This window comes from Corvus cornix, chromosome 2, assembly GCF_000738735.6.
Source record: "Corvus cornix cornix isolate S_Up_H32 chromosome 2, ASM73873v5, whole genome shotgun sequence".
In the NCBI taxonomy this organism is placed as follows: Eukaryota; Metazoa; Chordata; class Aves; order Passeriformes; family Corvidae; genus Corvus; species Corvus cornix.
In genome coordinates this window covers 95,219,254-95,244,983 of record NC_046333.1, presented here as the reverse complement: position 1 = coordinate 95,244,983, position 25,730 = coordinate 95,219,254, and the positions used below count along the sequence as shown (strand labels likewise).

The 25,730-nt window shown below is 39.5% G+C and overlaps 1 protein-coding gene and 1 long non-coding RNA gene across 4 annotated transcripts; one reads left to right on the top strand and one right to left on the bottom strand.

Annotated features, from left to right (window-relative positions):
* On the bottom strand, window positions 1-12,304 carry LOC120409806. Its single transcript, XR_005601603.1, has 2 exons — window positions 7,418-12,304; window positions 1-5,653 (listed from the first exon to the last, which is right to left on the bottom strand). It is a non-coding gene; the product is annotated as an uncharacterized LOC120409806 (long non-coding RNA).
* Window positions 4,531-25,556, top strand: CNDP1 (carnosine dipeptidase 1). Of its 3 annotated transcripts, XM_010393818.4 has the most exons (14): window positions 5,111-5,349; window positions 9,490-9,590; window positions 10,982-11,055; window positions 13,068-13,186; window positions 14,007-14,150; window positions 15,418-15,580; window positions 17,111-17,199; window positions 19,160-19,360; window positions 20,759-20,843; window positions 21,399-21,559; window positions 22,925-23,089; window positions 23,208-23,349; window positions 23,751-23,898; window positions 24,740-25,556. In XM_010393818.4, the coding sequence occupies exons 4-14, from the start codon at window positions 13,109-13,111 to the stop codon at window positions 24,843-24,845; spliced, it is 1,482 nt and encodes a 493-aa protein (XP_010392120.3). In that variant the 5' UTR covers window positions 5,111-5,349; window positions 9,490-9,590; window positions 10,982-11,055; window positions 13,068-13,108; the 3' UTR covers window positions 24,846-25,556. The 3 variants fall into 3 exon arrangements, with proteins under 3 accessions (XP_019138123.3, XP_010392120.3, XP_039406040.1); XM_019282578.3 differs by lacking the exons at window positions 5,111-5,349; window positions 10,982-11,055 and adding an exon at window positions 4,531-4,807; XM_039550106.1 differs by lacking the exons at window positions 5,111-5,349; window positions 9,490-9,590; window positions 10,982-11,055; ... (1 more) ...; window positions 14,007-14,150; window positions 15,418-15,580 and having other exon boundaries at window positions 17,132-17,203.
* Window positions 25,557-25,730: the final 174 nt, after the last annotated feature.

Sequence of the window (25,730 nt, the reverse complement as noted above, 5' to 3'; positions counted from 1 at the left end):
TTGGGAAATTTTTTTTTTAATTCATAGGAGTTTCGAGGAAGGGATTTGAGAAATGGGATAGTAAAATTTTGTTTTTAATTGCAGATAAGTTCATGCATTCACTGGCTTAAAATAGAAATACACTAAAATGTAGCAAACACATCTGGGTGGGGTTTTTTTTCCCTGGGAAAATGGGAGCACCAGATTAACTGAGCATAAAATTAATAGAAAACGATGCTGTATTACATTGCCCACTCTGTGAAAGCATTCCTATGGGATATGATGGGTAATTGAGTCACCAACATAAAATATTAATAATTAAGATGATACATTTCATTTTCTTAATGTGCTGTAGTTCCACATCTATCTACGTGCAAATATGACACAGATTTACTGGGACACAGCAGTCACCTTGAAGCTGTGCTCAGTAGCAGCTGATTAGCATTATCTGTTCCAAATGTAAAAGAAGTTCAACTTCTCTGACCTCATTAGAGGGAGCTGAGAGTGTCTCAGTAATAAACGCTCATCTAGCTTCTTCCAATAATTTGATTTATATGGAAGGAAGTTTTAGTGACACATTCCCTGCCACTAATCAGCCAGCAGTCCTTATGGATGTAGAGGAAAGATTCTGAATATAATTAGACTTAGCACTACAAATTAAAAAGGGGGCTCAAATAGGATTTTTTTTTTTTTTTTCACACAGTCTGTAATACAGCTGTCTTTTCACCCACTTGTATTCATAGACATCAACACAGAAGTAAGGCTAATGCATCCAGAAGTGCCTGGTAATCTGTTTGTAAACTTAGATACATGCACCAGTTTGCTTTTGAATTTGAATTACTAGAGTCTATGCCCATCAAAAATAATTATCATTCTGGCATGCTATTAACCTTATTTTCTGTTGCTGAATAGTAAGAATTTGGTTGATAAAATGAGAAAGTGGTCTATGAGCCTGAGAGGCTGCTTCTTTAAGTTTGAGTCTAAATCAAAAGTAGAGGAGGTGGTGAATTCAGATTGTGAAATATTCAGAAATTGTTTGCCTTATAATAGAACAAGATGGTAAATTTTAATTTACACACTTTGCATTAGATTATAATGCAAAAATACAGATTGCAATCAGTCTGTTCCAAATATAATCTTATCTTGTTGATAGAAATTAATATGTCATTGTGAGTCCTTTAAACCTATCAAGTTAATCTGCAACCCAAAACTAACAAACAGCAAAATGGTATTAAAGCCTCTTTTGTAGTCTGTGATTAGGGAGAATTGGTTACTTCAGGAGAGACAAGTATATTGGCAAATGATGCATCAACTTATAAGCTTGATCTGTCACTCATTTTTCACAGATGTATCAATATTCAGAGTTTTCAAGACGGCAGAAGCAAAGAGTGACTTAGATATAACTATTAGCAAAGGAACACACCAAATACCAAAAAGCCTGGTCCCCAACCGCCTTATTTCAGTACTTGAAGTGTCACATGTCACATGGATAACATCCATTTATCTTTCAGATTAAAGATCAAAAATTCTCTTTGTGTTTTTGCAGTGCTTTGAATATGAGAGCTTGATCCTGCTAAATCTGCTAGTTGGTTTAGGGCCCAATTACTAGTCATAGGAACAAATGAAAAGTTCAGATAAGATGACACCATGCTGAGATAATTCAAAAGCAATCAGTCACACCACTTCAGGCTTTTTTTTTTTTCCTTGAAATGTGGCTCTTTGAAAACCATTCATGAGGGGAAAAAAAAGCACTCTTTTATTTTTTTTCTTTTACTTGCAGAGTTCACCCAAAGCCTCAACTGTGTGAGATGCATTATCTTTCTAATATCTCCACAGAGCATTTTCTCCCCTCCCAGAGCAAGTCTAGGCAGATAAAACAGAGCAAGTCTAGGCAGATAAAAGTCACGTTTACTTGCGGCTGGGAAGGCTGCACACGGATGAAGGATCTGACATCTCTGACACCTTTGTATTTAGCTGAGATCGTTCACAAGGTACTAAATGGATGGTTTGGACTTTTTAAATCTATCATGTTCCAGAGTTAGATTTTTCAATATGAGTTCTTCATGTAATTTCTGCTTTGGAAATGGATATATGTGCTGCCTCTAGCAATATTTTCAGTAATAACTTTACCCTACTAGTGAATGATCAGATAGGTAAAAGCAGACTTGCTGCAATTGGAGCAAAATGGCTGACATTATAAACACATTTTTACTTCTCTAAATGTGACAGAAACTGTGTCCATTTCATGATGGCATTATCTTTGGTCCCCTGTGTTAAATTACCTGTGTGTGGGGTTGTGTCTGTTCCTCAGGTAGCTTTTTGTTGTGGGAATATCCTTGCCCAGCCAGCTTCCCTGTAGGTATTAACATGAAAACAAACCATCCTAAACTCTATAGCCTTGATGAGGAAAGGCACCATGGGAAAGGAAGGGGACATCAGAATACATTCTTTTGGTTCCTGTGTGCTTTTCTGTAATCTAAGATACTGACTTCTGGCATAAGAAATAAAAATAAAAAAGGCTATTTTTTTCCTTTTTTGTATTCTGATAAGGAGGCATAGCAAAAGAACACAGATATTGTGGGTTTTCCACACAGAGAAGAAATGAAAAAAATGCTATGTCTAAATTTTGAGTGTTTCTTTATGGGTAGTTTCTATGCAATTGCATGTCACAGATTGAGATTTACAGTTGAACTTAACTTCAAGATCTTTTCCAACCTAAATGATTGTGTGATTAAAGGATATCCAGCTCTACCACTGAATATGTCTGTCCAGCACAGAGGAAACAGCCAAAGAATATAATAGGGTTGCACAATAAATGAGAAGCAAAAGCAATGGGCGTGTCAGACTGGTGAGGTTTGTGGTTAAGAGTCAGTTTGAAAACCTGGAGTTGTTTGTTTAGGCTGTTCAGTAGCACTCTGGTATTAGGGAGGGCTTTGGATGATGATCAGTTTGGAATGAGCCTTTGGAATGTTTGGGGAGCTTGGAGCACTGCCTGTAGCAATGCACTGGATGTGGTTTCTTACTATCACCAGCTCTGCAAGCCAAGGCAGCAAGCTGATGGCTGCCCTAAAGCTCAACCAGTCATGGTGTGCATAGCACAGCACCTTCTCTCAAAGGTGGGTGATGATAACCTTGTACTATAGGGGCCTGATCAGGAAACTCTCGCTAAAAGTAATTGAAACTAAAGCTTATGATAGTGTTGCTTCTCTGGAGCACCAAGGGTCTCGTGGCTTGAGCACCATCCAGGCAACATGTACGCAAGATGCAATTCCCTCCCCAGCCTTCCCCTCTCCCATCTTGTAGGAAAGGGTACATAGATTGTTGCAAAGGGGGAGAATATGCTTTTCTTCCTGGTCAAGCTGTGCTCCCCTTAGAGATTGGCTTCCAGGCATGAGAACAGGAACACGCGGTGGAACTGCTCCTCTAACAGCTGTTTGTGCACTTGACATTTCATAGCTAATGACTTAAAAGTATTTTTAGATATTGTCATGGGACTTCCCCTGTTTCTCTGTTTTATTTCACAGTAAACTTAATTCCCCCTGAAGTGCAGTGAGTGAGGGGATACAAACTTTATGCATCTTTGTGAACTATCTCAAATATTTCAACCAAAATTTCATAATTTAAATAAGGATTTAGGCACTCAGTGTGTGGGATTAATGGCTTATATCCAAACCAGTGACTTGCAGAACTGTCATTTTCTTAGAAGTTATATCCAAACCAGTGACTTGCAGAACTGTCATTTTCTTAGAAGTTAGGAGCTATAAAAAAAAATTAGTTCTAAATATTGGGATTTCTATAGTACTGAAAATGAAAAGTCATCATTGCCTTTTAAGGCGTGTCAAGGCACTTGCTACAGTTTTGTTGAAAGGCCTTTGAATATATGAGAAACTTCTCTGCTTGAAAAGATTGTAACAAAGAGAGCAAAAATACTTGTCTGTAGAGAAGGAGTGGAATGAGTAGGGAACTACTTTCCAGAGAAATCGTAATTAAGTTTATAGCAACTCAATTAAAGATCCTGATCCACTAGTTGTGCATCCACCTCAGTTGTTAGCAGGCTCAGCAGCTGTGTGCAGGTGCTTAATTAAGATGTTCAGATATGAACCAGTTTTCTAATGAAGTGCTCCAGTCTTGTAATTATCTTTCTGTTTTTGTTGAGGTGCTGTCACATTTTTCACAAAATGGCCCATGGCTGGCACGAGGTGCACAACATGTGAGTGGTGCAGAGCCCTCGTTCAATGGGCATTTCCTCTGGGCTCCTGAGGAAGGTGCTTTACCCTTATCAGCAGGGGCACTTTGATAAAAGATATGTGCTATGAAACAGCTCTCACTCCTCCTTGAGGAGGTCACAGCCACAAAAGCTTTGCAATGGTCACATCAGTTAGCAAGTGGCAACTTGTGTGTGTGTATATATTCATAAATGTATAAACAGTGGGTTCTTTTAGGTATCAGATATTTTAGCTTAAGGAAGCTTATATTTAAGCTATGTTTTTTTCTGCATTTAAGCTTAAAAGAGCTTGTGTTTGTCAAGAGAAGAACCTCCGCTTGCCTTGGCCTTCTCCCAAATACACTTCAATGACAGGAGGACTGCAGTGGAAAAATACTCCTAAGCCTCTCTTCAGAGGCTGTTGCTCCTGGGACACCCGGCCAAGATGCAGAAGTCAGCGAAGTGTCAAACTGAGTTAACTTTGTGGTGCTCCAGACATGTGCCTTGAAGGACACCATGCACAGCACCACCTCAGTGACTCATGCCCTGACTCTGCCAATTCCTGGACCTCATGGAAAGTGAGAGGAGGCAGTGTGAAGAGCTGCATGAACAAAGTGCTGCATGGTGAGTGTCAGCTTTACTCTGTGAGCCCAAAAAGCCAGTTTGGGAATGACTATGAGTTATCAGCTGGATAAAAGCCTCACCTGCAAGGAGAGTATTAATCATCCCTAAGGAATACTGTTGCTATTTGGCTGAGAAAAGCTGTCTGAAGGATATTAACATGGGAATAACCTCTCGCCATCATTTCAGTGTGATTAATATCTGAAAATATTTTGCTTAATCATTAAGCCAAATGAATTTACAATGGTGCTTTTGGAAAAATTGGACAGTCTCCTATCTCAGGACTCAGAGCAATGTATTGGAATTGGCACTGGACAAGAACTTGTTTGTTTCTCTTATCACTTAAAGCCTGCATGCTTGGAGCTCTGGGTACAGAGAGGTTGCTGAATGAGCCACCAGGTGGTGAGAGGGCTCTGTGTTACTGCCCTTCCTCCACAGAGTACCTCAAATCTTTGTGGCCCTGCTCCTGGAAGGTGCTGAGCATCATTGGTCTGTACAGAGGACAGTCTGCAGCCAACGATCCTCGTGAAGCATCTCCTGCCTGGGTAAGGGGACCTTTTCTAAATCAATCTCCTTCCACTGACATACCCGGGTGGTGATTATCGACATCCAGGTAACAACTGCTAATTCAGGGTCTTGGGGATCTTTTCCTCTCTACCAGCACAGTCTCACTCCACTGTTGACAAGCTCTCACAGTGGACAATGTTGCTTAACTTGTGTTTTGACATCAGTTGTGATTATCTTGAAGGATGGTGGCTGGGAAATACTCTTCTAACTGCAGTGTGAAGTGGGAAGGAATGAAGAGGTGGAAGGGCTTGCTGCTGCTGCTGCACAGGGATGTAGAAATACCTGTAGGGGAGAGAGATTTGCAGAATTGTATGAAAGCACCTCTCCATTCCACACCAGTAGCTCTGGGATGCAATGATAAGTTATATTTAGGGAGTATATTGAGAAATGACAGTAAGCTGCAATAATAACCAGGTACCACTGATTATGACATGACAATACCATTCCTGCTTTTCTGCAATACACTTCCAAGAAATGAAAAATAGCTGGCTTGAACTAGAGGTAGTTGCTTATAGAGTGACAGGGAACATTGAAAACCATCATATCATTTCTCTGTCAGTGAAATATTGCTCCTAACAGCGTATTTCTTACATATTTGCTCACTCAAACTTAAGATTGTAATTATTTAAGATACCCTTTTAATTAAGATAACAATTAAAGCATGCTAATTCTGCTGAAGGTGCCAATGAAGTGAAGGTACCATCACTGTGTAACCAAGTGAGGGTGTTACACTCTGGCCTGAAGTAGCAATAGAAACACGAAGTAGGTGACCATCTCTGCCCTAGACTGTTTACATTTTCAAAACACAAGAGAAAAAAGCCAGTGATGCTTTTCCCCCCTTTATCCTTTTGTTTTAGTTCTGCTCTGATTTTCCTTTAATCAGTCTACTTCATCCTGCTTAAACCCTTACTGTATCCCAAAGAGGATACTCAGCCAAACTATTCGAGTTGGTTCTTTCGTTTCTTGTAATTAATAAGCTACCATCAAAGAGCATTTTTATTAAAGAGATAAACCTGCCTACATTTAAAAATCCTTCTAAACAATGTTGGCAATATTTATGATACCCCATAAATGCAATAAGGACAATAACAAAATAAATCCCTTATATTGTGAACCTTAAACCTTGTTCCAGGTTATAGGTTATAAAATAAGGGGCAATTAGCAATGAAATACTAAGCTATAAAGTAATAATAGCTTTTTTTTCCACAATAGTATAGTTCCTCAGTAGTACTATGTGATAAATAAGCAAATAGTTGAATGGATCTACTAGGTATGGTAGACCTATTTTTAATCTCACTTGTACTGTTCTAATTCAGGAAGAACTCCAGTGTGAAACACTTAAAACTAGGATAAATGAAGGCAGGATTCATGTAAAAATAGAATTCTTTTAAATAAATGCAAGTAAACATTTAATTTCCCCCCAAATTTTGCATTTCATTTGCAAACAAGTTTTTACACATTAATCAAGTGAAGAATGAGTACTTAAAAAAAGGTCTTTGTAAGGCTATGAGACAGAACCTGGACCTCCATTATTACTTGTTACCTTATTTTGCTTATTACTGAATTTGACCATGTCAATAGAGGTCCTTTCAAAATGGGCAGAGGGCGTTAAGGGTAAAATTTGTATGCAGACTCAAGCACCTAAAATTTACTACAAGTTCAGGAGTTCTCCCTTCTGCAGTGGAGAACTGGCAGCAAGAAGATGGTGAGGCTATCCGCATCTAAGTACAAGTACTGCACATCCCACAGTATTTTCCTACAAACCTTTTTGCCATGAAAAGAGCAAGAGCTAGCATAGCTGTCTTTCCAGGAAGAATATTTTTATGCCCATGTTTATCTTACTGCAAACCAATGAGCAGAAAATTTTCTTAGGTAAATGGTGAATTACTCCTCCTCGCTGGGCAGAAAGGGCAATAATGCTTCCTGGGAGAAAGGCTTTGCCTTAACAGAAATGTATCCTTTTCTTTTCCACTTTTCGAGTCAAAGCAAAATCCACCTCTTTTCTCTCAGTCTTCCAACATACTACGGTAAAGTAGTAACACTTACCAGCAGTGTTAAAGTCCTTTCTGGCACTGGGATTCCTGCTGGGATATTGGACTTCCAGGAGGGAAAGGAGATAGGAAAATTTCTCATGACTTGACTTATTATTGATTTGGCTATCCTGCTTTGATAGAGAGGCAGAAGTGAGCATCTAAACCAAAAATTAATCTTTAACTTAAAACTATCTCTTCATTAACTGCAGAACTTATCAGTAAACTGAGATAAAATGTCCCTGTTCTGCAGGTGAAAGAGGAGACCTTTCCAGTTCAGGGTCTCATCATCAGCAACAAAGGCAGCTTCAAAGTGGAGCACCTAGAGACAAGGACTTTCTTTTTAAATATCATCTGTATTACAGCAAAACAGGACTGATAAACAGGGTCTCACTTTTTTCTCTAAAGGGTTGGCTTGAGCACGGGCAGGGCTGGCCACTGCCGTTCTCCAAAACACCATTCAGGCAACTCACGTTGCAACACTTTAAGAGCTGAGTGCTGGAAATAGCACTGGGCATTGCAGTGTCACCTGCCAGCAAGTGCAGACCTTACCTATGCTTCCCACCAGATATTTTCACTGCTGCTACGCAGTCTATTGATTTAGATGATACTTCTTTAATAATCTCCAAATGCAGTCAGGTGCTGTGAGCTGGTGTTCGTTCCCCTGCAAGTGTCTGGATCTCTGCAGCTCCTGGTCATTAAGACAACAGCAGCTGCACATGGTCAAGGCTGGGCTTGAGAGCTGCCGCATGAAGAGTTGTCATCCTCTTCTGCCAAGGGTCTCACTTACTCAGCTGGAGAGGTGACTGTGGCTTGATTGCCTGTTTCCACCAAAGGTATGCCACTTATCAACGAATATTGTTAAAGGAAGTTAAAAAATAACCCCATTATCTCAGTTATCTTCCTGGATGGTGATTGCTTAGAGGGAAGGTTCCTTTCAAAGGAGTCCACCATTGATTTGGTAAATTACTACCTACTGCCATAAACATCTTTATCTCCTTTCATGTCAAATGTACTTTATGTTATTTGCAAACCAGGTGAGTCCTGACTTTGTTTTTCTCTGGGTTGGTTGCAACCCAATGTTCAGTTTTCACTGGCACCCTCCTCCCTGCACACACCTGAAACGCTGCGTCGCAGGGAGGGAAGCGCATGAAGCACACGCTTCAGGAGAGACAAGGAGGCTTTCAAAGCACGTTCAGGAGCTGCTTCTCAAATGTTTATAAGTTTAGTTGATATTTTATCTAAGAATCATCCTAGTTAAAGAATCAACTTGGATTTCTTGTTAAATCACTGTGGAAGAACACTAAGTTTTCTTTTAACAGTGCTTAATGGGATGGGAGGATGAAAGACAAAATGTTCTTACTACTGAAGAAGGAAGGAAGAGAAAGTGCACAACTGACTGTCATGTATTATTTCTAAAAATAGGCATGCTACGTTTTTCTATAGAGCAGCAACTGCTCCTTAAAATGACATCAAATAAAATACACTTGACATTGAACACTGAAGTCTTTGTTTGATATCCCCCCCGTCTTTATCATCCTTTCGAACCATTTTTCCCCTCCTTATGACACTGAGATATTTCAGCCTGGTCTGAAATCTTTCTGCAGCTTTATTAAACCGACTCCCTTTTCAACACAAGCTTTTCCAGTTGTGATCCAAACACTCCTGAGCAGCACTGCCCGTGTATTAGTAGTGCATTAACAAGAAGTTCCACCAGCTACTCCCCTCCCTCCTTCCCTCTACTACAGCAAAGCATAGCTGCTACCTAATTTCTTGTTTGAATTATTAACATTTTTTGCACTCTGCTACTCTGTATCTCCTCACGTTCGTTTTCCAAACTTTGCCACTGTTCCTTACTTTTGTTTACGAAAGGAAGTATTTTTGTGATATTCTATGATCTTTTCTTGAAGTTCGATCTGTTTCAAAAATATCACAGAATAATTCCAAAAATCCCTAGGATATTTTGCTTGCTTGGTTGGTTTTTTTTTCTCCTTCACAGCATTTTAGCTTCCTTGATTCATTTTCTTAAACAGTTAAATGCTAATGAAACATGACGAAGACATACGTCTCTTGTCTGTATCTTTCCAGGTCATTTGCACGTAACCAAGACAAAAAGAGAAAGATACCAGCACCACAGCACACATCCTCTGTAAAAGCAAGCAGTCCTTTTGTGATTCTGACATTAAAAGGTACGTGTTCATTCCAGTCACCATAAGGTGTCAACTATATATATAAATATACTCTTTTTTTTAGAGTGAAAATGCATAGAATTCAGCAATATTGAATATTTGAATAGAAGGAGGGGAAATTTCATGTGATGGAGACACTGATATTTAAATCCATTGCAAGAACTTGGTGCCTTTAGCAGCCATTTTCTGACCTCTGCTATGATCCTCCTTCTTCAAGTGTGGCATAACCAAAAGATTTATTTTGTACATAAGTGAACCTGAGAAGCCTGTCTAGTCTTCTATGGTAGGGTTAAAGGAGTGTGCATTCAGTGGCCTCTGTTGTAAATGTTTTCCAAACTGAGGTTTGGAAATGGCAAGGTAGAAAAACGAGTGAAATACATGTGAAACTGAGGCATCCAGCAGGCTTTGTGGTAAATGAAGATAATGGCCATGATGTCTCTCTAGATGAAAATCTGATTAAAATCCTGGGATTTCTTGACCATGGCAAAACTAGGTTTCATCCCACCTTTGGATGAATGCTCCCTGTATAATTCCTATTCCTATCACTTTTTTCTGGGGTGGAGGTACAGTGCCTTGCACTTTTCTGGAGCGTCTCACAAATGCACCCAGAGTGGTCCCATCCTCTCCTCAGCTCATGTGGGAGCAAGCCTCCCCTCTGTGAGACCCAGCTCCCAGGTGGAATACACTGTACCTGTCAAAAGGACCAGCCTGAAGGTAAACTTTGCCCTCCTGGGACCCACTGCTGGCTCAAGTGAGACTGAGCAACCTCGCAGAGCCATTGCCTGGTCCCCCAAAAGCACACAGCGACAAAAAGAGAAGCAAACAACATAAATGGCCTCCATGCTCAGCTTTTACCCAGTGCTGACCATCTCCCCGTACCCTGAGCCCCTTTTGAGCATGACCTGCAATGTTTCGGCTCAAATGCCCTCCTGTGTCTCCCCAGGCACTGTCCCACAAGTGACAGTGTCTTGTCTGTGCCAGGAAACTCAGGGTCCAGTTACCACCACCCCAGTCTGGGACTCATGGTCTTCTCTCCTCTGCCCTGTGCAGCCTAGGAAGTCCTCCTGACGATGCCTGTGGTCTGCACTCCTAACTCCTATTGCCCTCTGTAAAATGGATTTCAGTTGCCAAATATTTGCAGCCACTTGCACAGTTCAAGGCTGGATGAAATAGCCAGACTGAGGCTTTTAAGTAATTGCAGAATTCCTCCTCTTAAGCCTTACCTGCAGAAGCTCAATCCAAAGATGACTATAACCCAAACTATGAAAACCTCATTCTCTACCAGGTCTTTGTTGCTAAATCCTAGAAGCTGCTTTGTCTCTCCTAAAGTGTCCTGATTTTTTTTCCCATGCTTGCTTCAAAAATTCCTGTAATAATCCCTTTTGCTTTAGGACAAACTGCTGCTGCTGTGACTGGTGACGAAAATACTGGAAGGGGATTGTGGATAAGATCCACCTCTTTGGAGGTAGGGTTTACTGTTTTATGGAGAAAACAATGTGAGAAGAAAATGGTACTTTGACCATCACTTTAAATTGGGGTTTAGTATTTAAAAAAATATTTCTGTATTTAAATAATACAGCTAAATTTAATCTCTCCATCCTAAAAACAACCCCCAAATTTGGATTTTCTTGTCTTGGTTAACAAGTCATCTCCATAGCAGTGCTTTGCAGCTTCACTCTCCTGTAAAATCAGCATTTGGTCTCTTTCAATACCAGCGTTTCCAGTGTCAAGAGATATCAGGAACTGGATAGTGGGAATTATATCTACTGTCAGAGGCCTTCTCAAAGCTTCATTTCAGAGAGCGAAGTAAACCTCGTAACCTTGCTTCTAAGGGAACATTGGAAAATGGGGCCCATCCTTCATACAGCCAGGATCTCCAGCCAAAGTGAACAATGCTTCCCTCATCTTGTTCATCATGCTTGGGTTTTCAATCTTCCTTCTCTGTCAGAGAAACATAATTGAAATTATTAATATTACCATAGCCTATCACCTTAGCAATGCATCAAAGTTAAGGAGTTATGGATAGACCTGCAACTACACCTTTTGTTATCAGTATAGAATATTTTTAGAATGAAAGCATTGAGTTTTGACCTCGGAGTCCATCCCATCACAGCCTGATACAGCAGCTGTTCTGAATTTAACCCAACCAAGTATTTAGCCATCCAAGGCTTACTCTGCTAATACCAATTTAAGACACTACAGCAACAACTTCAAGCAAATGTGAAAGAAAAACTGCAGGAATTAGAAAAACACACTTTAAAACCTTATCTCATAAAAAAAAAAAAAAAGATGGCAGAGAGGTTTGCAAGTACTAAATGACTTCTGCACCTATCAAGTGTTTCCGTATTGACACTGATATTATTCAACCACAAAAGCTATTTGTTTTCTAGTATTCTCAGGCTTGTTTTCCCTTATTCATGTAAAATATGGAATGTGTGTCAGTGAATCCATTTTTCTCCCTTCTTCTGGCAGTCTGGAGGGAAAATCATGTCCTGGGGTGCAGCATCACCAGCTGAGCAAGTGAGGGGATTGCCCTGCTCTGCTTTGCACTGGAGTGACCTCACCTCGAGTGCTGGGGGCAGGTTTGGGTGCCACAATGTAAGAAAGATATGAAAGTATTAGAGAGCATCCGAAGCAGGATTATGAAGATGGTGAAGGGCCTTGAGGGGAAGCTGTATGAGGAGAGGCTGAGGTCACTTGGTCAGTTCAGCCTGGAGAAGAGGAGACTGAGGACAGACCTCATTGCAGTCTGCAATGTCCTTGTGAGGGGAAGAGGAGGGGCAGGCACTGATCTCTTCTCTGTGGTACCCAGTGACAGGATCCTAGGGAACGGCTTGGAGTTGTGTCAGGGGAGGTTTAGGCTGGATATCAGGAAAAGGTTCTTCACTCAGAGGGTGGCTGGGCAGTGGAACAGGCTTCCCAGGGATGTGGTCACAGCACCAAGACTGACGAGAGTTCAAAGAGTGTTTGGACAATGCTCTCAGGCACATGTGTGATCCTTGGAGTTGTGCTGTGCAGGGCCAGGACTTGGACTCAATGATCCATGTGGAACCCTTCCACCTCAGGATATTCTATGATTCTGGAAATGAAGAAAAAGAAAGATGAGTCCCTTGGGCTGTTGGTGTCTGAAAATCTTCTCTCAGGGTTGTCTTCCCAGAACATACAATTTGGTGTTTCTGTCCTGAAAAACTGATGCAACAAGTGTTTCTTTAGAAAATGTTACCCCTAATTTTCTTATAAAGCTGAAACTAAAGCTATTCACTCTTGGGTCACTTTTCAATTTTTTGTTTCAGCAACTTGACTATGAGTTAATTAAAGGTTTTATGTGATAAAATGAGTACACTTTCTTCTGGCTCGAGGAGATTAAAGGAGACTTAAATAAGCTCAGCACTTTGTAAATATCTCCACTTTCTAGTGCTGAAAAGAAATGTATATTGCAGTATGTCTGCAATGTTGAATTTTATCCTTAACTTTCAGATAGCATCCATTTCAGCCCTGTGCTGCTCTCTAAGGCAGCAATGTCCCGCTCATCCTCTTCAGCATTGGAGATGGAGATCTTCCAGTACATTGATGCACATCAAAGTGATTTCATCAAGGTAGGAGCTATATTGCAGTGAAATGATGAGCACAGAGCTGGTGCCCCAGAGGCCTGAACTCTGCGTGTAAGAGGAGTGTTTGTCACAAAGGTAATGAGCAGGGTTCCAGGTCTGGCATCAGGAGTGCAATATGCACTTCACAGAGCAAGGCTGCAAGGGGATAGACTGCTGGGGACCCCTGGGGTGAAGGAGGCATTTGCATGGACTTCCACAAAGAAGTGGTTGTGGGCATCCTTTGAGCGTGTTCAGAGACAGGCTCCACAGAGCCAAAATGCACCTGCATGGGAGATGCAAGCCAGATAGGATGCTTGCTCTCTGTCTTTGCTTCAGAACTGATTTTTGTAGGTTTGCTCTTGACAAGGAGAGGAATCTTGGTCCCATGCTGGCTTGTGATTTCATTTTTGTCAGCCCCCTGTGAAAAGGAGAAACATAATTAGTCCAGTCAGTTAGTATCAGCTATGCTTTGAATCTATGAGTGCTTCTGAATCCTCATTAGGATCACCAAAATAAGTTGTACATAATGCAATTTCTATAATGCAAACTAGTCAGTATCTAGTCTACCCCCTCTTCCACTGGATTTTAGATCATGGGTTGACAATGTGAATGCCTTAGTGTGAGCATCCTCCCTGTTTAGAAAATCAGGAGTCTCAGCCCTGGGGAGACATCTAAGTGATTCCCCTCTATGCTGAAACCTCAGATCATCCGTGATAATGCTGTGATGATACAGAAAGGAAACCATCTTCCAGTGTGAGATTTCTGATACAAGGGCCAAAGACAACAACATTCTGGATCACCTAACTGCACTTTTCTTCCTGTGCAGGATCTGAAGGAATGGGTGGCTGTGGAAAGCGATTCTGTTCAACCACATCTGAGGAAAGAAGTAATACGAATGATGGCATTGGCAGCAGACAGACTGGCAGCACTGGGAGCCACTGTTCATTTAGTAAACCTGGGGTCACATCAGGTGCTTCTCTGATTCTTGGACTTAAAACATCATATCTGCACGTGGTCTACCTATTGCTTTCAGTGCTTTGTACTTGTATGTTATGACATAGTGTTATTTTTTTGAAAGCTAGATAAAGATTTATCAGTAGTCGTGTACCTACATGATACCTGCTGAAATCAGGTCTGAGAACTGAGAGCATACTGGGAGCCACACAGACGATCCAAATGCAAACTGATGTTCTGTGCATAGGAGGGAGTTTGATGCTTTTAACTGGAGCAAAGCAGTTTGCAAAAAAGGACTGAGATTTTTACTGGGGCTCGTTTTTACATTCTTGTATGTAATGAAGCACAAGAATTAATGCATCATGTGTCACTGAACTCCGTAAGAGGGAGGTAGTTCTTACACGGAAAATGTTGTCAGACAGAAAGGGTTAGCTACTTAGAGCATCATCTTTGGTTTTCAAAGCTTCTGACAAATGATCCAAGCTATTTTCTTAATGATTGTTGGGAAGCAACAGGGAGGAATTCATTTCTGAGAAGCACTTGTCTAATTTACTACCTTACTGTAGCTGTGGGCTCTTTTCTGCCCTGGGCTGTTACATTTCTCCTCTAACAGGAATTAAAAAGTTCAGTAATAGTGATTCCCTTTTCTTTTCTCTGAGGCTTCTGGTGAGCATTCTGATTCTTAGCACAAGGACCCTGCAGTACAGCAACAATTTAATATTTCAGGTTATGTCATTTGATAGTTGCAGAGAATGCAATTGGGCTGTGTGGAGCTCTGTTGTGCACAGAGCCACATTAGAGAATTAGCCTTAACCTGGTTTTAAGACAGTCTGACACAGCTGCTGCCTCCTGCCAGCAACACGTTTTTTGGTTTCTATATTTGAAGTTAAGCCTCCTGCCCTCCGTCTGTGGTGAAATCTAACCCCAAATTAATTTGTGTGGCTTTTGACTACTTCAGTGTCACAGTAGACTCTATAGCACAAGGCTGCCTCTGTCTTCTCCAGTGCTGGGAAGTGAGAGTTTAGTAAGGAGGGCATTTATGACAATAAAATGTCAGAAGAGCTCTACAAAGTCCAGCAGGAAATAAACAATTGAGGAGAAAGATCTTAGTTTCTCTGAATAGGTTAGAACTTGATTCAGTCAGATTTGTGGACCTAATGAAATCAGAGTCAATTGAGTGTAGAAGTATTTTCAATACTGAGAATTCCAGATTTTTTTGTACATTTTTAATTTTTAGAAGGTTTGGTTTTCCTTAGTTGCCCTTTTTTAACCTTTCTCCACAGTTGCCTGATGGCCAAGTCCTCCCACTGCCTTCTGTGATTCTTGGGGAACTGGGGAAGGATCCACAAAATCCCACTGTATGTTTCTATGGTCATGTGGATGTGCAGCCTGCCAAGAAGGAAGATGGCTGGAACAGTGACCCCTACACACTGACTGAAATCGATGGTGTGCATATTTTCATAAGTTTTGTATCATTATTTGAACACACAACTGAGGTTCTGAATGGGAGAAGGGCTCCTGTATATTTAACCAAAGCATGGGGACTTCTCCTGTGGAAATCTTTGGGACATGTCCAGCAGCTTTCAACTTTGATGATTATACTGTGACTAGTGAGACCCATTAGTGACTGCCTAATATTTGGTGTAGAAATGTGGATGCTAAAAGGCAGGAGCAGAGGAATTTTCCTGTGAAAATTTCCATTCTCATAAGAAAGCAGTTAGAGAAATCCAGCTTCTCACAGCTTCTCTGTGAAAGCTTTCGTTCTCATGAGAACTGGATGGACAACAGTTTGTGAGAATGTAAACCATTTCTGCACCTGCAGGTTGTTGTGAGAACACTAGAATTGTTTTCAGTCTTGTGAGAATAATATTTGGAAATGGGTGTCTTACTGCTCAACCTGTCACCTTCAGAGGTGGTGGGTGAATAAGCCAATCATGTAATTTCTCTACTGTGAACTACACATAAAAGAAGAGCTATTCAGTAAATGGGGTCTTAGCTCTCCTTTGGCCATATTATTTGACTTGGACCTATGTCGTGATTTCGCTGTTCTCTGGGGATAACAGTGACATAGAAAAGCAACGTGTGGTTAAAGATGCTTTATAGAGTATTCAACAGAGAATCCATTTCTGCTTAAAAGTTCTTATAGGATTTTTGCATCAACCATCATCCTCCCTTGCACCTCCTGCTCTTGCTTCATGCCGCTTTTGTACTTTGACCTGCCATGCTGGAGCTAAGGAGCATTTGTGGTGGAAGAATGTGAGGCCCCCTTAACGTAATTATCCTTCCAGCACAGCTAGCTGACTGAAGGAACAAAAATGATGGATAGAGGGTCAGCAGATAAGTAAGACCTCTGAAATCCTGATTCCAAGGCTATAACCATTAAGTTGCCCTTTCTCATCATCTGGGATCAATTCCCAACAGTCTTACTGGTATAATTCTTCTGCCTTATTTCAGTGTATATCCAGTGTATCCAGTGGGGACTGCTACAGAAGTCTATACACAGGGACAGATCTCAGTTTCATGTACAGCAATAACTGTATGTGACGTACAGTTGAAAAAGAATTTACGTACTTAGACTTGTAGCTTCATATTTCTGCCATGGCATTTATCTGTAGGGTTTTTGCTACTTGTTACCTGGTCTGAATGATGTGTCCAGAAGCTGCATATTGTGCAAACCCTTCAGGCATATCTGGTATGAACAAACAGTTCCTGAGAAGAAAAGTGAAGCTAAAAAACTGGCATGTAGCAGAAACCACAACATGATGTGTATAAAAGGAAGGAAAGGGAAAAAAAGTGTACCAGTCCATTGGGAAACACCTGAACACTCATCACCTTATTTAAAATGAACCAGTGAGATCCTGACACTTTTGACACTTGACACATTGCTAAAGCCTCTGTGGAAACTGGAATTTGCCAATTACATTGAAGTGATGAGAGAAAATTCAAAGATTGCTTAAAAACTTTTTTCTTTTTAAGGAAACCTCTATGGGCGTGGAGCAACAGACAACAAGGGACCTGTCCTAGCTTGGATAAATGCAGTGGAAACATTTAGAGCCTTAAAGTTAGTAGGTATCAATGAGGATTTCTTTATTATTATTATTGCTAATTTTTATTATTCACTATTATTTGTTGTTATTATTTATTATATCTCTGGAGGGATGTATTTACGTTCCTGAGTTAGATGGTACATTTTTGTCCCAACAGACTACATACACTTTAAAATATTAGCTTATTTCTAATGCAACACTTAAAGCACTGGTCCCACTCCAGTAAGAATTTGTCTTTGAGCGTTTCTGTTTTGAACAGTCTGTCTGCAATGTAAATAGTCTTGCTGCCATTGCCCTGCAGAGGAAAACCCACGGGGAAGCATTCAACATGTATTACATACATTACATAGCTCTGATACCCTGTTCTCCTGAGAGCTTTTAAAGTGGTAAAATAACAGACATTACAAAATGCTCATGAAGACTCATCTCTGCTGTTACATTCTGCTGATCTTTGGTTCAGTCTGCCTACAAGATACCTTCAATTTATGTGTGTGTGTGAAGAGAATAAGTATCAAAAAATGTTCGTCCAGAATGGGCTGTTATGTCACCAACAGACCAGATTTATCAAAGCAAATACTTTGAATGGGTGCATTCACCTAGTACAAACACAATCGCTCAGAGTCCGACATAGTTCTGAGGTCAGACATTTGCCTAAATTACTACAATGACCAACATAGTCATGTCCAAATAACGTAATAATTTTGGAGTAGTTGTATCCCCAAAGTAAAGCTAAATGAACATAAATTCTAAGCTTGTAACTTGGGTAACTATCATCCTTTAAGGTGAATTTGCATGACATACTCTGTTAGCGTGCTGAGAAACAGTTTTGTGTCTCTTTTATGACATTATGACATGGCACAAATTGAGCACTGTCTTGATTTTTTAAAGTCCTCTTACAGCCTTCTGGAAAACATGCTTTTCTTGCATCTATAGTACTGAATGGACCTCGATGTCTCTTAAGCACTAGAAAACACACACATTATTAGCCTAAAGAGTAGTTGTTGTAAGTGGATATGGTTATGGGTCTGACATCTTTCTAGTTTTTCAAATCACTAATAGCTATCTTGACATTTTAACAAGCAAGCAAAAAGAAATTTTTGTCATTTGAAGCCTTTTTCTAGAAAAGAGCACAGACCATCAAACAATATTCATGAACAGTTTGTTTCTAAAATTTCTGTGGCCAGCTGATGAACCATCAGCGAACCCATCCATGACACAAGTTCATTTAATTTTACACATTTGTTCTTGCCTTTAATCTGAGCATTGAATCAAAAGAGAAAACATCTTAAAACCTCTAATGAGAAAATGAATTGTAATGGGAAACTAAGTTGAAATTTATGTCCTCTATGGGATATGTCAGCATTTTCAACTCCCAATATTCCATAATAAAAGTTCTCCTAATTACTCTTGGAAATGCATCCTTATCAACCAGCAGGCTTGCAAATTCATGAGTGCTAAAAAGACAATTATAGTAGAATCACTGACAACGTTTTTATCACCATCTAAATCTGGTGATGGACAACGTTGGGAAAACTGCAGCCAGTGGCTCCCACATGGGCAGTAACAGTCGAAATATAAGAGGCAGGAAATTTTCTGTGAAAATGCAACTGCTATTACACAGTTAGAATTTCCAATGCAATCAGAATATTGAGTAGCACTGAGAGAAAGTCCATTTAATGAGACAGTCCAGCAAGTTTCCTGAAAACACTAAGAAAAAAAAAGATATAACTTACTCTCCTTTAAAAATGAAAAGTAGATAAAAGCATGAGGAAAAGAACAAGTTTTTCTAGGAACCTATATGTGTCCATCACTGGCTTTTCTACTGAATCAAGCTATAGATCCTGCATACTTATCCTACATCTTCCTTTTCCTAACACAAGATATACAGCAAGCCAGTCTGCTCCTAATTTTAAAGCTTTTTTTTTTTAGTTTTTTAAAATGCTTGTTTCTTACCCAGACTTTTCTAATTTTTATGTAGGCTATGCCAGTGAACTTCAAGTTTGTAATTGAAGGCATGGAAGAAGCAGGATCCTTGGGGCTAGAAAAGTTACTTGAAGAAGAAAACCAGAGCTTCTTCTCTGATGTTGATTATATTGTAATTTCGGACAATCTGTGGCTCAGCAACAAGAAGCCTGCCCTTACCTATGGGAGTCGGGGAAATGCCTGCTTCTTTGTGGAGGTAAAGGACACAGGTTCACTTGAGCTGGGCCTCTGACAGATAGCATTGATGTAGCTGTAATTACATCTGCATGCAGAGAAAGACTGAAGGAAGGCTTAATATTTACAAGTACAGAGCTTTCTTCTGCATCCCTTTTGGCTTCTGCAGATTTCCCTCCTCATTTCAATTCAATTAGCCTTATTTGCTTCCATTAGCTTCTCTTCAATCATTTCTCCCCTTGATTCCTCTCCTCATGCATTACTTTCCTGCCACTCTTCCAGTCTTTTCTCATCCTCCCCTCTGCATATCAACTCTCGTGCAGCACCACCCCTGCACCTGACACTCCAGCTCTCTCTAAAACCATCCCTTCTGCTGCTCTGCCCTTTTGCAGCAGATACTGGTTAGTACAATGAATCAGCCTAAAGGGACTCAGTTTGGCTGGATCTCTGGGTTTAAAAGCCACACAAAATTTTTGTAACCATTGGCAGGAACAAATAAAGTTCACTGTAGCCAACATGCTACATTCAGCAGTCAGTGTGAGCTACTGTGAAATAAAGAGCAGAAATTTCTCATCTGGAAATGCTTCCTGATGAAGCATGAAAGGAATTCACAGAGAAGATTAAAGAACTTGAGAACTAAAGAAAAATCTGCATTAACCTTTATGTCTGAAAAAGAATGAATTTTGTTTTAACCAAAAGAGCCTTGGCAGCCTTGATTCAATTCTTCTAAGTCTTGGTTAAGAAAAATGATGCTATTAAAACATCAAAAATGATCTCTCCCTGTTAGTAGACAGTTAGCTGTAATGAGGTTTTGAGAAGAATAAACAAGTCCTTTGCAGGAAAATATTTTATGATAAACCCAAGTATGAAAATGTGTCTAGAAAAAGAACCCATTTAATAACTCAAATGCCTCTATTCTAAAGCCTTGCTATTCAAGAGACATAAATTTTTATTTGTTGCAATCCGGAATTAAGGTTGGACATATATTCTTAATATAAAACAAGATGAATTTTTGCCTTTTTTCAAGAAGATTTTGCATTAAATAAAAAGGGTACACAACTTGAAGAATTTATTCTCCAATGTTAGAAACAGTAATATGCAAATGTTTAATGTATGATATCTTTAATCTTACTCAAGCAAAAGAGGGAGTGGAGGGGCACCCTTGCTCTCAAACGTTTAAGTGCTACAGACAGCTGAATTTCTCTCTCTGGTGTTGACAACAGAGCTCCATCTTCTCTTTGCCAAAGCAGCCTGTTCCTGACATGATGTTTTCCATTTATTACTTAGAAAATAATAAATATTTTCTGTTCATTTGTGGTCTTGTTTAAAAAAGCTGGAACCACCAGTCACTGTGGAAAACAAACATTCACAGAAGAATAAGGTAGCAAGTGTTCATATGTAACCAGTGGTTTTGGTACAGGTTGAATGTGGCAGCAAGGACCTTCACTCTGGAACTTTTGGAGGCATCATTCACGAGCCGCTGCTGGACCTGATAGCGCTGCTGGGTAATAACGCACATCATTGCTCGGGAGCAGCTGGGCAGTGATGCCCATGATCAGCCTAATGAAGGTCAGGGCCACGTTTAATTGTTGTGAGGCAAGTCTAATTGAAGCAAGATTCCCAGGTTTCCAAACCTCAACACAGCTATGGTGGCAGCAACTGAGGAAGGGGATGTCCCCAGTAAGGCCAGGATTTCAGACATGTTAAGCTGATGTCAGTCACGCGTCAATTAAGAACATTTAACGATTACAGGCAACTTTAATACATACACAGATAGCAAAACCCGGCTTTTTAATGCTGATTTGTATCTCAGTAGGATGATGTTTTCATGTTAGAAGCTGGGCTGACACACCACACACTACACACAAACAGCAGCTCAATGGTTTTCTTAATAAATATGCAAATATATCAAGTTAGGTGTTAGGTGCAACTTGACAGATGCAAACAGTTGTTAGGCTTACTAATTTGGTAAAGAGCTAGGTTGAAGGGAAAGAGTGTTATGATTGCCAAGGGAAAGAAATAGGCTGCACTTGTACTGATATCTGTATCTTATTTTGTAGACAGCCTTGTGGATTCCACAGGTCGTATTCAGATCCCTGGAATCTACGACAGTGTTGCTGCCCTGACGGAGGAGGAAAGGAAATTATATGAATCGATTGAATTTGATCTAGAGGAACACAGAATTAATTGTGGTGTGAAAAAATTCCTCTACAGCACCAAGGTAACATAAAATTTGTATGAACACTCAACAGAAAGAATTTAAATAACTTATTTGTAGCATTTATGTAGAAAGACAAACTGAAAGATATTTTCAGTCAATGGCAAGCTCAAAATAAAATAAAGGAGCACTGAGAAGTAAAAGGTAAATAAAATTAGTCTGCTGATAATGTAAGGCACTGCCTCTGGGGAAAGTGATCTGAAATGTGAAAAATCAATGAAAAGGAATAATGCAAACCAGTATAATTCTTCCTTCCTTGCCTACCCCTTCTCTCCCCCCAAGCCTAAACAGCCAAATAAAAGATGCATTAAAATGCCTACATTTAGGTTACATAGTAGGAAAGAAGTTGTATTCAGCTCTGAAATAATGGGAGGCAGCTTTAGGCAGGTATGTTTTGGGTGGTTTTTATTTGTTTAATACAGATTTTGATATCTGCCAAGTCTGCCATAAAAAGCATCCAAAGCTACAAGCCTCTCCTTTCCAGCAATTAAAAATTATATCCCAAATAAAAAGCCAGCAGGTAAGGGCTGGCTTGGAAAGGTCTCTCTGCACAAGATTGGCAGCTGGGAGAAAGGAGTTGATTAATTTTTTTATCACTATCATAATTATTCTGGTGTAAGTTCTACTAACATGGATGCTTTTATTTCCATGAAAATGTTTTCAAATTACCTAAAGCTAGTCTGTAAGAATTAGTAATACAAAAATATAATGTAACTACATTATCTAAGTTTTGATGCTTTACATATATGAGGATGAATTGACATAAACATTATGTGTAGATAAAGGTCTAATCTCATAAAACTGAAGGAAAGCAGCAGCATCCTGAGATTCTGCATGAAGACCAGTTTATAATTTATATATTTCTCCTATTTTCCTTAGAATAATATCATAATAGTTTTATTTCCCCTCTGCATCTTCTCCAGAAAAACTTGGTTACTGAAAATTATCATCTTTCCTACTGTGTTATTTAGTGTTCATTACTAGAATTTCTTCACTGGTATCATCTGGGATGGGTCTGGCTGAATGTTTTTTCCAGTGACAAGTTGTGGGATAAACAGGCAGTCAGATCAGAAGTTGTTCTGATCCTACTTTGCACTAGGAAAATTAACTTCCAAGACATTTTAAAACAATGCTCTATTTTTCTTATTTTTCATGAAAAGCTGTTACCACCCAAATCTTTCTATGACTGAAAGTAGTAGGATTTTTTAAAAATGAAAATACATATGCATGGGTTTAAATTAAAAATCAAACATCTTTAAAACACAGAGATCTCAAAATACAAATTTTAGGATGGAAAAAACTTGTTTATGTCAATTGTGAATGGCTCCAGCATCATCCCTTATATTTTCAAAAATTTTTCTTTTTAAGGAAGAAATACTCTTACACCTGTGGCGTTACCCCTCTCTCTCTGTTCATGGGATTGAAGGAGCTTTCCATGAACCAGGAATTAAAACAGTCATTCCAGCAAAAGTAATTGGCAAATTCTCAATCCGTCAGGTCCCCCACATGGACCTTTCAGTTGTGAAAAAACAGGTAAGAAACAAACCTTTTCTTTGGCCTCTGTTGTGGAAACTAAGTCCCTCTTATGTGGGTATAAGCTTGAGCTGCAAGAAGAATGAAAGCTTTTGACTGAAAAGTATTTTCCCTGTAGGTGGTGGAACACTTGGAGGGTGTCTTTTCCAAGAGGAACAGTCCAAACAAACTGAAAGTGTCTATGCCTTTGGGTGCAAAGCCCTGGCTTGCTGATGTTAATGATCTACTGTATAAAGCAGCAAGAAGAGCAATAAAAACTGGTGTGTTCCTTTTTAATTTTTTTTTCTGTTCCTAATATGTTTGCAATTGTGCAGGGGCATTGTGCTCAGCAATAGAAGAGATTTCCCAATTCAGTGCTGCAGCCATTTACCCTTAAAAATATCACTGATTTTGATAGAACAACTCATCAACATCTTCCACACCTTGCTGAATTTCGATATGTTTATTAGGAGTAGCCAAAACACCTCATTACTTATTTTTGTAATGATAAGAAACCAGAGGTTTATAAACCAGAGCTGATTTGTGAAATCAATTGGCTACACACTCAAACCTATTTCTACTCAGAAGCACTTAGTATCAGGTCTTTGCTTAAATATACGGTAGCAGAGAAAAACACCTGGATTACACGTATTTATTAATTCATTCTTCCCATGTATTTCAGTTTTTGGAGAAGATCCAGATTTCATTCGTGATGGCTCAACAGTTCCTATTGCCAGAATGTTTCAGACTATAACACAGAAAAGTGTGATGATGCTTCCGATTGGAGCAGCCGACGATGGGGAGCATTCCCAGAATGAGAAAATAAGCAGGTTTCTTTTATTTGTCTGTTTCTGCTATCAGAGAAGGGGAGAACTGAAGTCCCTTGGTACCCATGAATGACCATGGCCAGATGGGAAGCTTTGCTGTGCACTGGATAGTCCAAACCTACTGTCTCCAGCAAACTCATTGCTGGGCTGAGCAGAAAGCAAAATTCTCGGTCTATCACATACTATTATACAGTTTTCATGAGGTGTCTGCTCAGTCTTTAAATTCATCACATTGGCAATTTTCATTTCACTAGCAATGAAATTTGCCTCTGGTCTGAAAGATGATTGCGCGGGTGGGCACTCTTCTGACACAGCATCTGTTTTGAAGTGTGACAGTCATAGACACTCATGGTTATGTAAGGATTTTGGTGGTTTTCAATAGAAACAGCTATAAAGATGTATTTATAGTCCAGGGACCAAAACTAGTGTAGTTATACAAAAAAAGCTTAAACTTGCTGCTGGTGTTCATTGTTGGAGGTATCATCGTAAGCACTTTCAGTGTGCTGCCTGAACCGTTGTGCAGGTTCTGAGTCAACTCATGCTGAACTCTGGAAACTGGAGAATCCTACAATAATTCTCAAATTACTTTTTGTTTCCCCTCATTAAAACATCAATGCTGCTGTCTACAGATAATAACAATTTGGGGATGTAAACCCGGAAAAAGTTTTCCAGAGGAGTATCAAATTGAAGTATATCCAGCATTCCTGTGCCCTGGGTAATTTTTTGGGGTTACCAATCTTGCAAATTCCACTGAAGTCTCATAAAACTTCACTGGACTATGTTTCTAATTTTAAGAGCAGGACAACCTGACAGGATTTCATTGTCTTTCTTTCCTTTTTCACAGACACAACTATATTGAAGGAACCAAATTGTTTGCAGCTTTTTTCCTGGAGATATCAAAGCTACATCAGACCTTACATGAAACTTCCCACCGAGAGACTATCAACTGACAGACCAACAAAATCAGCAAAGCACTTTCTTAAACTTTCTAACTTATATTAAACATATAAATCACATATTCAGTGGCTGTGAATTGGTGGGGAAAAAAATATAAATGCCATGCTATTTCTTGGCATACTATTAAACTGCATGCATTTGTGATATGATCAATCAAGTGATCTTATCCCTAATGCTATAAAATAGGGTTAGGGATAATTGATTCTTGATGAACAGAATGTGATACATTTTCGTTTTAAACTTCAGGACAAAGGGAATTTTTACCTCCATTTTATCAAAATGACTTTATTTCTGTTTTGTAGTATCACTCTTCATCCTGCCTACCAGTTTCTGAATATGAGCAATACACAACACTGTAGTTTCCTCCCAACAATACGTAAAATTTCACTTATGTAATTAGTTGAAGGAAGTTACACTATCAAATTAATCTCTTCCCTGTCCTTCACAGAAGGCTTTAAATAGGAAATGCAATGAAATTAGCTTGTTGAGTTTGATGTGAAGACTTGCCTATTAATATCTATTTCTGCGTATAATCACCAAGGTCAGTAGAACTGCAACAATAAATAAACATTTCCAGCTCTGGATTCTGCCTTCCATCTCATCCAAATCTCCTCTTACCGTGCTGTGAGCAGTTTTAAGAATCACTAAATAATGTTCCCTTCATGTGACTTTCTTTCCATACAATAAAAAGAAGTTTTTGTAAACATCTGTGCTGGCCAAACTCTGTCATCAGAAGGGTATTTTCCCACCCGATTAGCAACTGCTTGTTTTTAATTACATTTAAAGCATCAGTTTGCATTAATAATTAAGTCAAAAGCAAATGATACATTTTGAAATGAAAACACATTAGTTGAGAGTTCTGTTTGCTGTTTAGGCAA

Bases quoted from the DNA above. Each gene is read 5' to 3' on its own strand.
- CNDP1 (XM_019282578.3), top strand. From the start codon at position 4,755: ATGGAAAGTGAGAGGAGGCAGTGTGAAGAGCTGCATGAACAAAGTGCT. The intron at 9,591-13,067 runs GTACGTGTTCAT...CTTAACTTTCAG, and splicing joins TGTGATTCTGACATTAAAAG to ATAGCATCCATTTCAGCCCT. The intron at 13,187-14,006 runs GTAGGAGCTATA...CTTCCTGTGCAG, and splicing joins ATCAAAGTGATTTCATCAAG to GATCTGAAGGAATGGGTGGC.